The 14,140-nt window shown below is 42.0% G+C and overlaps 1 protein-coding gene across 7 annotated transcripts in view; it reads right to left on the reverse strand.

Moving 5' to 3' along the window:
- Window positions 1–14,140, reverse strand: part of MYT1 (myelin transcription factor 1) — a 136,097-nt gene that overhangs the window by 39,505 nt on the left and 82,452 nt on the right. For all 7 annotated transcript variants that reach the window (XM_069243217.1, XM_069243221.1, XM_069243219.1 and 4 more), the window contains 4 exons: window positions 13,207–13,341; window positions 6,809–6,899; window positions 5,890–6,003; window positions 2,001–2,215 (listed from right to left, as the gene is read on the reverse strand). In XM_069243217.1, coding sequence (XP_069099318.1) covers window positions 2,001–2,215; window positions 5,890–6,003; window positions 6,809–6,899; window positions 13,207–13,341 — 555 coding nt within the window. The remainder of the gene's footprint in view (window positions 1–2,000; window positions 2,216–5,889; window positions 6,004–6,808; window positions 6,900–13,206; window positions 13,342–14,140) is intronic.

Here is a 14,140-nt window from a genome sequence, read left to right on the forward strand (position 1 = left end):
TATTTCAGTAAGTGACGAGTCACATAGAGGGGCTTATCCAAGGGGACTTTGCTGAAATTCGTTTTGTCAGGACAATTACTTGGAAATCATCTATTCATCTTGAAAATCACAACACCTATTAGGTGCATGAATTATTTGCACTGGAAGAGAAATGGCTTTTCCATCAGTCTTAATCAAGGACGACAGTAAGGGCTGCACAGACTGCCACTGTACAACGCAACAATTGGATCAGGTCTGTTAGATGCCTATCGCTGGGTGACCACTGGTTGGCAGACAGGAAGGGGCACAGCTTGTAGGTCTAGACCATGGAATGGGATGCTAGCGAGGTGCTGCCGCCTTCCCTGAGAACCTCTGCAGTAGCATTGAGCGACCCTATGTTCTCTATGTAAAGATCCCTAAACAGGAACTAAAGCCAGTTTATTTAATATCTGGAATTCTGCTATTCCCAGCAATTTTTTTCGGATCAGAAAAAGATAATAACTGAGGTATAAAGCAGATATGACAGGTTGGCCTCCCTTTTTCTGAATATAGAACTTCGTGCAGCAACATTTTGAAAGATGCTGTCCTGGCTTTTCTTGCCACGAGTAAGTTTCGACCCGTACAACTGACCCAATATAGCAGGCAAGTTCCTGGTGGGCCCAACCCATGTTTGTGAGGATCTGGGAGGTGGGGCCCCTGGTAGAAATTGGTTGAACCAACACTGGTTGTGATAAATACCTGGTAGACAGGTTAAGACTCATTGTGGGTTGTGAAGACTCACAGCTGGCAACAGTTGATAGCTGGCAAGCTGTGGAGACCTCTAACAAGACTGGCGGGCTTGCCAGGTATAGATGAATTCGTGATTGGGCAGGCAGGTACCCAACAGGCTGGCTCTTGGAGAGCTGAGAGTGAACCTTCAGCTAACTCACATTAATCATACAGGAAGATTTGCCTTCTGGAAAACCATAACAGTTAGCTCCAGGAAAGAAGTGCTTCAAGCTATAACCATCCGCTCCCGGGAGTACAAAAGACGCAGTGGAAATTTCATGAAAAAAAAAACCTCCCACAAACACATTTGGGAGTTGCTCATATTTAGTAGCTGCTGCCGCACCCAAAGGACATTTAAATTAAACTAATGCGAGAGTCAAAAACTTACTTTGGTTTCTGCGTTTCTCTCTCCATGGTTCTAGATATGGAATCAACTATATATTATCTGACATTAGTGTTATACTTCCCATGTCCATTACGACATCTCTTACTATGGATTAATTGTGCTGGTTGTTTATATTCTTACAAAATATGATTTGTGCATCAGATGCTTGGAGAGGTAAGGGAACGCAGATTGCAGGTCCCAGAAGCTCAGGGTGGAAATGAAAAGTCATTTAATTGGACTTCCCTAAAAGGAGGACAATAACAGTCTATGACCCTGCTCTTTAGAGAATGCATTAGTGGGGCTGTATATTTTGTTACAGGGTTGAAACCTTTAGTACTGGATGGATCGTGTTTTTCTAGTGTGTGGATCACACTGGTTAAGTAAGTGGATCCCGGAGTGAACCTTGTCTGCATAGATGGAGGTTCCTTGTGTGCTAATTCATATAAAGAGAGAGCAAATAATACTTCTAGCAACCTTTCAGAGGCACAAGCTTTCCAAAATCTTTCTATTTTTTTCATAGTGATTATGGATACCTTAATGGGTATATATCCTGGGGTGAAACATGGATTTTTTTAGCGTAGGTTGTTTCCATAACATTGGTTCACTAAATAAATAAGACATGTTTCTGAAAACACGTAAATAATTTGTTCAAAGCGGTGACTGCCTTATAGCTATGAACTGAATGGGTTTTGGAGCAGAAACTGGGTGGGAATCATAATACAAGAGCAGAAAGAAGGGTGTTAACTAAGTGCCGTGCTACAGCTGTAACAGAAAGGGAAGCAGTGTTAAACTTAGGGCTGCTAAAATGTATGTTTTTTATTAAATTCACTTTGCAGGAGAAACTTTGCAAGCAGATCTTTCAACTTACACTTTAAGGCCTTGGGCGAGGCATCGCTTGGCTGAACCTTTGGGGCGATCAAGCGCTTGCCAAAAACCTGAGCATCGAAACTTGCATAATCGAAGGTGACCTTGGAATATTTCTCCAGCTCCTTGGCAAGGTTGGCCCTGGGGGTGGCAGGGACCACGTTGGGGCGGTAGTTTCCATACTGTGGAATTTCCAACTGCTTCACGAAGCACATGGGCCTGAAAGAAGTGCACGTAAAGCAACCATTAATAATACTTTCCTCTTAGATGAGATGGCAAACTGTCAGAGGGAGCTCATTAAAGTGGCAATATATACATACATTGAATGGGTAGAAAAAGCATGTTGCACTCACACTTATAATGAATACAAATTTATCCTGACTGGTGGAGATGGACCTTTGCAAGGGCAACTCTCAGGGTTGAGAAAGCCCCTACATATAGAAGAAAGACTGAGAGAATGTTCCTCATGTAACACTGTGCCTTTGCCTGTCTGTCAGCACCAAATCATTTGGAAGACCACCACTCCAGAAGGAATGGGTAATACATCTCCTTCATTTGACAAATGGGAATTTTGGGCATCTCAAGTTGGAGGACGTTCTTCACAAGTAAAATTACAGAAGAGCAATGAACACTGTAGATGAGTCTGTGAAATAATTCTGTTGTTTGGAAGAACTACTCAGATCATCAGGAGGATCTGTCCAAGGAAGCTGGGGGAGCACTCACTAGAACGCTGGCAGAGACAAACAATATGGTGTCTTCTCTTAGACAATATACTCATTCTGGCCTTTACCAGTGAGACACCACAGCTCTTAAAAATACAACCATTCTAGACTTTCATATGGAACATCACATCTCTTGGTCAACCCTGCTGTGTACGGTACAGCTTGTTATAAAAAGCAACTATTCAGACCTTTGCAAAAATTAAAACTACGTTCCCTGAAAAATGCATCAAATCTGGACTATAAAACACCACAACTCTCAGAGCCTGACTGTCTTTAACCTTTGCATATGGAGCACCGTATCTTTTAGAGGAGCCAACTAGATCAACCTTTGTCTGTGCAATACCATATCTCTTGGAAGGGACAATCATTCTGGGCTTCAAAACTCCAAGTATCTTAGATACAATGACTCTCTGACCTTTTTCTATGTAGTCGCATAACCTTTTTATGGGTTGGTCTATACAAGCTGGTCACTGAACCTCTCTACCCACAGTGTCCCATAGGTTAAGGTGGGGTGAACAGATAACTGCCTCCGAAAAGAACTTTACATTGGCCGAATTTTGTTTTAGGCAATTTATCATTTAGCAGATGTAAGGAGATGACAGAGTTTAGTCAGTACACTCACTACAGTATTTCTCTAAAATAATGTATTGGAATATCTCAAACTGGTGGAAATCAAAAACTCTAATGTATTTTTTTTTCAAATGTTACCAAATTACATAAAACTGAAAGAATGTGTGGTAACGGTTTTCAAATTCAATATTACTTTTAAACATATTGCTAGTTTCAGAAAATTCCTCAACAAATGTTCCTGTTAATGTGAGCATAAACTACTCCATTTCGGCTGTATTATTACAAGCTTTTTGGTTCCAAACTTTGGGGGTTATCCTAACTTTGGAGGAGGTGTTAATCCGTCCCAAAAGTGACGGAAAAGTGACGGATTTACCACCAGCCGTATTACGAGTCCATTATATCCTATGGAACTCGTAATACGGCTGGTGGTATATCCGTCACTTTACCGTCACTTTTGGGACGGATTAACACTCCTCCAAAGTTAGAATAACCCCCTTTATCTCTCAGAATACAGCTGTTTTCACTACTTGAAATTTGAGTTCCTATACGCTTGTAACACAAGTAACAGTCGAAGAAGTACTGCTTAACTGACTCACAGACAGAAATGGAATCCGGGAATGCACAATTTTTAAATGATGGAGATGGGTTTGGTAGGCATAATTTGGAGCTAGAGAGACAAAAATACTGTCATCCAGTCTCTGGCTTCACTATATCACCTTTGCTTCTCTCTCTCTCCCTTCACTGTCTGCTAAAGCTATAAACAATGAGAGAAATAGGAAATGCTCTAACTTTGGCCTTACCAGCAACGTATCGAGACCAGGTAAAATTGGAAGTGTGTGTGTGAGTTTGGACTTTGGTCAGTGACTTGTGCTTCCATCTTCGCTGGGGGAGTGAGATATGGATCATTCCATTCATATAAAAACAAACTACAATCAGCCATAAGGAAAAGGCTGTCGTGCCTCTAGCATTACTTACAAACAAAAAGAACGAAAGCAGACCAAACCAGGATGGGTGATTAGCAGCTAAAAGATGGGTACCCTATTCCATGCCATTTAATACATACGCCAGGTGTAGTAGACCTCACAGAGGTGGTGTTCATTTCCAGGAGCTAGATTCACATGAGGTTATGGCCAGGAATACCGCGGACTGGTGCTTGATATAAATCTTTTACTAAGTACTAATTGTCCAGCCATCGGAAGTATTGGCAGTAACCTGTCTCCAAGCACTGTGCTGGGTCGTCGAGGGTTGTCCAGCCATCGGAAGTATTGGCAGTAACCTGTCTCCAAGCACTGTGCTGGGTCGTCGAGGGCTGTGCAGCCATCGGAAGTATTGGCAGTAACCTGTCTCCAAGCACTGTGCTGGGTCGTCGAGGGTTGTCCAGCCATCGGAAGTATTTGCAGTAACCTGTCTCCAAGCACTGTGCTGGGTAGTCGAGGGTTGTCCAGCCATCGGAAGTATTGGCAGTAACCTGTCTCCAAGCACTGTGCTGGGTCGTCGAGGGTTGTCCAGCCATCGGAAGTATTGGCAGTAACCTGTCTCCAAGCACTGTGCCTGGTCGTCGAGGGTTGTCCAGTAAAACAACCGTGGGCCTATTTCAAATTCTTGATTTGCCCTTTGTTTCCAGAGAGTCAATTTCCTAAGAGGGTCAATATTGTAACGTAGGAGCTGTAAGAAAGCCATTACTATTGTGTATACCTGACTAGCTAAGTAATCACTTTCAAACAATATTTCACATGTGTAAATCTGTAAGAGTACTCACTTATGTAAATGTACTGCAATTTTAGTTTCCAACATAACCTTGCATGCAGAGTGCTTGATCTATTATTCCAAAGATAAACCAATATTTTTTTATCTCTTTAAAAAAAAACAGCGAGCACTTCAGAATAAAAACCGAATTCTCCTTATGATGCTTAGTCAAGAATCATAAAAACATCCAGTAACCTATTTCAAGTCAGGACTGCCATCAGGCAACTAGACTTTGGAAAAGGATGTATAAGGGTCAGTGCTAATGTCCTGAGCAATAGGCAACTGAGCAGATTTCAGAGAGAGAATTTTCAGTTAAACGTGCACTGTGTGGCCATACTTGATGCTTGTAAAGGCAATCTCTACTATATGGTACTCACTTGCTACTGGTACTGTGTGTGGCTGTCAAGTTTCACTTTAGCATTACACCATCACTACTGAGTGATTCAGTTTGCCACACCACCTACAACACGGCAGAGGGATCATAACACATGCGTTGCACATCTTTGGAAGGATTATACTTGTGGGTTGGTAGGAAGGAGAAGCTATTCAGCTAGTATGATTTGGTGTTCAGTCCTCTAACACGACTGAAAGGGAATTTAGTTGTGTAAATGTAGCCTGTGGCAATTGAATGCCACCGAACTACAGCCTTCTTTGTTCAAAGTGATACTAAAGATGCTACTAAATGGGCCTGTGCACGCAGTGTTGCAGTGCTAGTATGTCCCACATGTGTCACCTGTTCGAACAGAAAAGTATTCAAGATGAACAGACGAACAGCTCAGACTAGTGGCCTTTAAAAAACCTTAGGCAGTGAGTCAATTGCAAAGCTTTGTTGAACTCCCTATCCAGCTGCCCCACCTGAGTATCCGGTCCGAGTTGGAGCTGCTCTTGGTCAGATCTCCTGGCTGTGTTGGTTGCTTCTCGTGGGATTTGGCTAGTTTTTCAGCAGCTGCAATAGGACACCCCGATAAGCTGCAAGGAATAAGAACAGAGTTCAGTGAGAAAAGCCTGGGTCCAGGAGGACAATCATTATATTCTGCAGACCAAGTGAAACATCAATCTGAGTGGAATAAACTCTACATTGTCCATATTGCTGAACCTCAATTTGGACCCCAAGGCATCTCCCTAGTCCCCTCCTGCCAGGTTTCTTGCCCCTTCAACTGTTATTTGGGTATACAGCAAAGCAACTGCCCTGGTCCAGACGGAAATTCCAGTATACTGGATGCAGATGGTACCCACTTGCTTGAGTTGCAACAGCTGGGTTTAGTTCACAAGTGTTTTTAGCACAAAGAATAAGAGAAAATCAAGTTCATTGGGTTAAAAAATGCTGGATGTAGCAAACACATTTAAAACGTTCCAAGATGTGCCTGGAATTTTCTTCACTGCAGCTCTTAATGTCCAGCACAAACCACATCTAGGCAGCTATAATTCCATCAGTGTAGGTGACTGCAGACACCCAGAAGATGGTTAGCAAAGTCCTAAAAGCATGGGACAGTTCAGAGACAGCTGACGATTGTCACACCTCTAACTCAGTTATGTTCATTAGCTGCTTTACACCGCCTGACTAGGACTAAGATATAACGAGAGACACCATTTAATTTATCTAACATGTATTACCTAATGTACACTGCAGGGGTAAAACAATGAGTAGAACGTCTCTTGCGTTTTCCCATTGTTTTGTTTTTCAGGCTTAGTTAAATCTATTGTAATGAAAAATAAATTCTAAAAGAGTATACGAAATAGGGACAGATTGACCTTTGTCTATTAAACACTGTACCTTCTATGCGTGTTGCGGTTACTGTTCACGTGTCCTTGTCCCGTGCACCCCCGTGTTGGGCACTTTAACACATTTTCATGCATGGCCAAGACTGTACAGAGTGAATATGAAATACGTTAAGGCAAAACTCAGAAGCTTACAAAAATACGAAGTGCACAGTGACATTTTCAATTTCAGAAATTTGGACAGGACATCCCAAAGGTGTTCAGAACTCCCATTGGAATGCAATGAAGAAAATAATTTTTTGCCAGGAGAAAATGCTCACATATCAAATAAAAACAGTAACAGCATTTTATAGAATTGTACAGAACCGAGGTATTGAACTAGAGTACAATACCTACTGTTGTTGAAGAGCAAAATCCAGGGCGGAAGAAATTCCGACAGTGGATTCGCCAATCTACACATATCCACCACAAATCAGAGGATTTCTCATTACACTTCTCTTGAGCATGCTTTTACATGAATTCCCCCTTCTCTAAACCTCCTGCCCCTTCTATTTATCCCACATTGGAACATTCCTGCGAGCAACAACTACAATTCTGCAAATCTTGGATGAGATTCCTGCATTGTCAACACCCATGTTTTGTTCATGCTGCCTGTTCATTTGTAGCTATTCCAGCCAATGTCTGTTTTCTATCCTCTCTTTCACAACACAACATATGATATTCCTTTCTTTCTTCACCACTTTTAATTGTAAGCGCCTGAATTAGTGCAGTTGGCATTATCAGCAGCCTTTACATATTGTCAGTCTTTTTTCGTTCACCATCTTTGAAGGTTTGTAGACAGGGATGCTCTCTCTCTCTGTTCATCTCCTGCAGCGCTGCATTTGTTTGTTGGAGTGCAACCTTTGAAAATGACAGATAAGGCCATTTTTTCTTCCCCTATTGCTCCATTATCATAAGTACACAATATTCCGTTCTGTTTGCATGCTGGGCACATCCGCTCTCTATTCATGGAAGAAACATAAGGCCTTTCATTCACCAGCTAATACAGGCTGTACATGCCAAAGAGGTTGCTGACGCATTCTCTGCTGCTAATGATCCAGGTTGGACCACTTGGTGCAGATTTTAGAGAGCTATTCGGCATTCCTTGTGAACTCACTGGTCCTAAGCGAGCATTTTACCTACCAATGACTCCATTGTTTTAAACAGAGGAGTCCTCATTCTTTCCAAGGGCACAATCTAAATTAACTTGAGGGAGTCCTCCAGGTTTACCAGTAGTCCTCCTGATCAAGAAAGAGAATTCATACAACAAGTCACTGATTGGCCTCTCGATAAATCTGGAGATTTTCATACAGGCTGGTTCCTTTGAAAGGCTGGTAAGGTTGGGACACAGTCAGTCCGACAGTTCCAGCCGTGAGTCAAATTTGCTAAGGCACAGGCACTGGTACATTGGGAATTACAGACACGCCAATATGATTACCCTTGTAAGGAAATACAACTAATCCTATTTACTTGCAATTAATACAAACAGAAAAGACTAGCAGGGATAATTCAATACACGTCTTAACAGTGGCTTGCTTTCTGTGGCACTTGCTGAGTGGCACCACCATCATGTAGCTCTGCAGTGTTTTGAACTAGGCCTGGAGAGGCACCCAGTTAACATAAGGGGGCGTAAAAAGTATTCTTTGCTTAATGCAGCAAAATATGTTGAGATGCACTGTACAATCGGGTACATTTAGCTCCTAATGAGTGCGAAATACAGCCATGTGGTGTAGTGGTGCATCCTCACCCCATTCAGCAATCCTTCCCCAGGACAACAGACACCAGAAGAAGGACAGGGCACAAGTGCTAGTAAAACGTTAGCTAGAACCTCAGGGGCCCACTAGGGCCTCAACATTTATTATTACACTAGTGACCAACTAGTCATTGAAAAAGATGATGTTCTGTTGCTGAGTGCTAGTCATGGAAAGAAGCCCCTCTCCAGAGACAGGGGGGTAAACCGGATAAGGTTCCCTCTGGGGCCTCAGGGCTACCCCAGGAAAATGCCTGTTCTGTCCTGTTTCATAACAGGTTTTCCTTCAGAGCACAGGAACAGGCATGCTAACTGACCTCTATCCACACCCTCCTTTGTGTCACAGGGACGAGCCCAAAAGCAATTTAGGTTACTGTCTTTGTCAAAGAAGAATACAGGCCATTTGCTTATGTTTGAGGATTCTGAAAGTCGGCTACTTAATTAAGATTTTTTGTAAAATCATTAATTTTTTCCCCAAAACATTTATGCATCTTTACTTTCTGAATCCTTTATGATTATGTTTGATAACTTCCACATACTTTTTAGGTAATTACTTGTTGGAAGATCGTATTTCAAATGGGGAAAATATATTGGCTTTTGCTGATTTTTCAAAATTTTGTACCGGCTCTGTCATAAAAAGTGCGAGCTATAAAATACACGTACCAGGCCTCTGTAAAGCTAAAGTGAGCTCTGTCAAAGAACTAAGCAGGCAGCTCTCCAAGGGCATAGTTGTCGCTGGCATATCCAAAATTACAATAGCAAAAAGAGTTAGGAATACATGCCAACATTTTAGAAGCATGAAAGTGGGAGAGTTTGAAAGAAATTGAGGGAATGTATTTTCACCAATAACTTTTATGGAAGCAGGGGCAATTTCAGGTGGGAAACTGGTAAAATAAAGACATTATAGCTTTGAAATTTGGGAGTCTCCCGCCTGAATCCAAACCTGAGAACTTCACCAAAAAAGTGTGAGGAGGGGGTGGGGCCTTGTAGGGGGCAGGCCTCGTGCCGAGAAGCACTTTTGCCCCTACTCCAGCCTCTAACTCCCTCCTCAAAAAAAAAGGGAAAAAAATAAAAGCTTCCTGACGCTGCTGCCATGTACTGGGTTGTTTTCACACCCATTAATGGACATCGGCAGTTAAAAGCCTCCAAAAACAAGCTGAAAACCACTGTTTACAGTGGTTTTCAGCTTGTTTTCCCTGCCACTGTGTGATATTGGCACTTCACCAGAGGACCCTGTGAGGGAAGCCAATATTGTGTGTCACTTGGTTGCACCATGTAAGTTAAAAGGACTGTGAATCAGGTCTATTAGCATGTATGCTTATGTTTTATTTAGGTTCAAGTCCACATTACCTTATATTCAGCAATGCGACTCTGTAAATTAAGAAAAAGACCAAAACTGGCAAAGCACCTTCCTTTCACAATGTATATCATCAGATAACCGTGCGACTAGCTACCTGGGTGGATCGGTATGAATTTTTTTTAATATACCAGTCAGTACAAAAATTAGAAAATAATCTAACGCTGGTATTTTCCCCATCAGTACGTACTTTAAACCATAAATATAAGAAGAAAACTCTTTGACATGTATTCTAATGACCCCTGACTGAAAATAATGTACACTAAAAGACAAAGAGGCCATGTTAAAAATTAATACACGGATTTCCTGAAAAACCACTTAAGAGTCAGGTGCTGGAGTTTGTTAAAAGTGAGCAGGTGGCCTGTATGTTTCTCTGGGAAAGGTGGGAACCCTCGATACGACACAAGAACAAGACCCCCTCGGAGCCAGGGCCGGCGCAGGCCGCTACCCCGGGCTCGAGGCAGGCAGGCGCGGCGGCCTTCTCCGGGAAGCTGTCGCCCGACCCGGCCGCTCCCCGAAGCAAGGAGGCGAGAGCCAGCCCGGGGGTCCAGTTCTCGTTCCGGACGAACGGGCCTCGCTTTTGAGGCCTCCCACAAACTGCTGAGGCCGGAGGCCCGGGGCACGGATGTTGTTGTAGGCCCCTCACCGCCCGGAGGCCTACCTGGGCCTTTACCGGGGAACAGCCCGGTGTAGTAGCCGGGCCCTTCGGGTGCCAGGGCCTCACCAGAGCGGGGACACCGAGCTCCGGGGAGGAGAAGGGCGGGTGAAAACCGCGGCCACAGGAACGGGCAGCGGCCCCAGGGAGCAGGCCTGTCCCTCGGACACCGGCCGACCGGAGGGGCCCTGGGGTGCCGGCGCTGCGGGGGTCGTGCTGGAAATAGTTCAAGCGCGACACCCCGTCTAATAGGAGGGCGATACCACTCCCCAAACTTTAATGCGGGCAGAGGGAAAACCTGTCAACCCGTTACATGTCCACTTAACGGTGTCCTGGCTAATTTAATTGTTTTTTCATTCTAAACAGACAAAGTTGATATGTTGGAAGGTGTTGTCTGCTGTCATCATTTGTTTACATATTAGTGCACGGGGGCTTGTTCGGTTCTTCTAACGTTGCTCACTACATACATGCCAAGAGGCCTGCTCTTGTGTGTGTGGTGGTGGTGGGGGGTGTGTGTGGGGGCAGGAATAGGACTTCCTATTTTTTAAAGCCAAAAATGGCTTAATTTTGTCTGTCTCCTGCCTGACTGATATTGACTCTGTCAATAGAAGTCAATGGGGGAATTACGTTCTCCCAATTATTGTTTTTTTAATCTCTCACTTACCTCTACTAAAATGTTGGCATGAATTCACCGCTATCAAGTGACCCTTATTTCAGATGTCTCGCTAGCAATGTACATATATGTATCACTGCCACCTGGCCAGTATTTTACTGGAATTAGTCTTATGTGACAGCCAGTAAAAATATTGGGAATATCAACAAAATCCTGCATTTTCCCTCATGAGACATAAACTTAAAATAGCAAATACATTATTCATTCACTCTATATGCCCTTTGAAGCTGTCTAAACCATACCTGTACGATTATCATAGCAAACAATGGCATACACCGATTGTTAAAAAATAATATGGAGGATTTTACTAAAAATCGTTTGGAGGCACTTGTTCTTAGTTCTTCCAGTGCCTAAAAATATAAACGGATGGCCATTATTTTTCAGCGAGAAAGGTGGCAAGCTGAGTAGGATTGGCACATTTTTTCTCTCAGAATGGTTATCAGTCCTAGCATACACACACAGGGTGTGTCACAGAACCCATAACTGTGCAGGTGCGGTGATTTGATAGGAAAGGAAGTGCAAAAAAAAAAGGTATTTGAAAAGGGATGGTTCTGAGTACACAGTTCTGATCCACCACCAGCTAAAGTCAAGGGGAATTCTTATATCTCAAGGACATAAAAACCTATAAGCAATACATAGAATGACCAAAATCAATTCATGGGCAGGACAGACTACTTGAGATTTTGGAGCACACAGGGAACAGGGAGATGTGCAATCCTTGACTCAGTACCTCAAGAAGCTTTTCCACTTCAACATAGTCATATTTATTTTATTGTCATCTGCAGACAGCCTTACAAAATACAATTAAATATTAAAAATCCATAAAAATGAGATGATTTAAATTGTTCTCATACAACCTACACTATTCCTCTTATGTGGCAATCAGCATTAGTGAGTTTATTAAATAAGCCGTTCGTCCTAAACTCACAGATGTCAAGGAGAGATGTAGAAATCCCTTTTGAGTAACCTCCATGATTTGATTACTTATGTATGTATGAGTAAATGCTATACTATTATTGATAATACATTTCTCAAATGTTGGGGAACAAATGTGACCACAAAGCACACAAGTGCCACTCGTCAAGAAAAAGGCCTGCTAATAAGCATTTTGTGTCTCTTTCCACACTTTTAAATACTTTTTTATGTTTAAGCTTTGTCAAACTTCTTGACCAACAACTTAAGTTGTTTGTTCAACTTGAAATGGACAGTTGTTTCCTTTTACTAAAAGTACAGCACAATTTTGCATTTTAAAAATAGCCAATGGTTGGCCTATTGTACTAAATTTGGATTGCAAATTTCTAAGCATTTTTGTTTTAAATGTGGACATTTGGACACAAGGATGTGAATGATTTAAACAGGATGAAATAAAATGTTAAATCTTTTAGGATATCATAGTTGAGTTCTCGAAGTACAAAAGTGTAACATTTTCAGCATTCCAGGTTTTGGACTAAAACATGATTTACTGACAACATTGAATGAAATCCTTGTTTGTGAGACTTTATCAAAAATTATCTGGCTGATCAGTAATGACAAGTGTGAGTCTGCCGTACTGTGAGACTCCCTTCTGATGAATGAGATTTCAGGTGTCTTACATTAAAAATTCCCAAGTTTTCCCGAGAATATTTGTAAATCCTATTCGAGAATCAGGGAAAATAAATATTTTATAACCAGATATATATTAATCGTAATTTGTATACCATGTCTTTATGAAGCACTTACAAAACACCACAATACAATAGAGTAAAATGTTATATTGCTAAATTTTCAGCCCTATGAAATGTTTTAAAGCTTCCAACGTGTTTTTGCATCCATGCTAGTGCATGGTCTGCTTGGAATAAATAACTGCTTTTTAATTGCATGAACCATCAGAGTTAATACTCCACCCAAGGAATTGAGGACAGTAGAATGTGTGCATCCTCCCATTGTTGGATTGTATCATCATCACTAGATAGCCTCTAAACTCAGTATGGCCTACTCACTCTCAGGAGGTATCCTATCCTTATGGGGGCATCCAGACAGACTGCGGTGGTGAGGGTACAACCCAGTGACGTGGCCAGTGCCGTCACAGCCTGGAGTAGGGCATTTGATCTCCCGTTTCTCAGGTCTTGATGGATCTAAGAGGAAAGGAAGGTAGAGATTAGGGTTTGAGAGCAAAGAAACTGTCATCGGCATCTAAAAACAGATTTGCAAATCCAGTACATCTTGCTTCGGCTTTACAATTTTTAAGGCTCACACATTATAATGATGTGTTTGGGGCAGCTATACACACGTACTGAGAGACAAGAGGGACTATTATATCCAAGGACTTCCTACTATCTGAAACGTTTCAGCATGACAAAGGATCTATAAAGAAATACATAGAAGTGACAAAGGTTGTAATGAAGCCCACCAACGCAACATGGTGACAGTGAGATTCACGAGCACGAGAAGGTTGATAATGAGAAACCCACAACTAAGTGTGCAACGAGGCTCATGAATTGGACAACAATCATAATGAGATCAGTGAGCATGGAAAGGTTCTAATAAAACTGATAATTAAAACCATTTTATAATGTGAACTGTGGGCAAAGCTAATGCAATAACGTGAGCTAAACTATCAACAAAGGCTGTAATGAGTCTGTGAGCACAACCTTTTCTAGATGCTTTTTCCTTATGAGACTTTGCCCACGTACTCATTTAAATAAAACGAAAGCAGTGGAAGTGCTGTGGTGACCTACCAAAGGAAAGAGAGGCCATATTTAGGAGTTTGTTTGAAAAAGGAGGCCAGGAGAAACGCATTATTTAAATATTCAGTTAGGCGTGTTTTTTTTATATTTGCCTTTTCATATGTAAATAAGGAGACAGTGCGAGAAGTGATATAGGTGACAGCAAGGATTTAAAGATGTTTTGTACACATTGAGATAGTAATTCTGT

The sequence above is a fragment of the Pleurodeles waltl genome, chromosome 7 (genome assembly GCF_031143425.1).
Source record: "Pleurodeles waltl isolate 20211129_DDA chromosome 7, aPleWal1.hap1.20221129, whole genome shotgun sequence".
In the NCBI taxonomy this organism is placed as follows: domain Eukaryota; kingdom Metazoa; phylum Chordata; class Amphibia; order Caudata; family Salamandridae; genus Pleurodeles; species Pleurodeles waltl.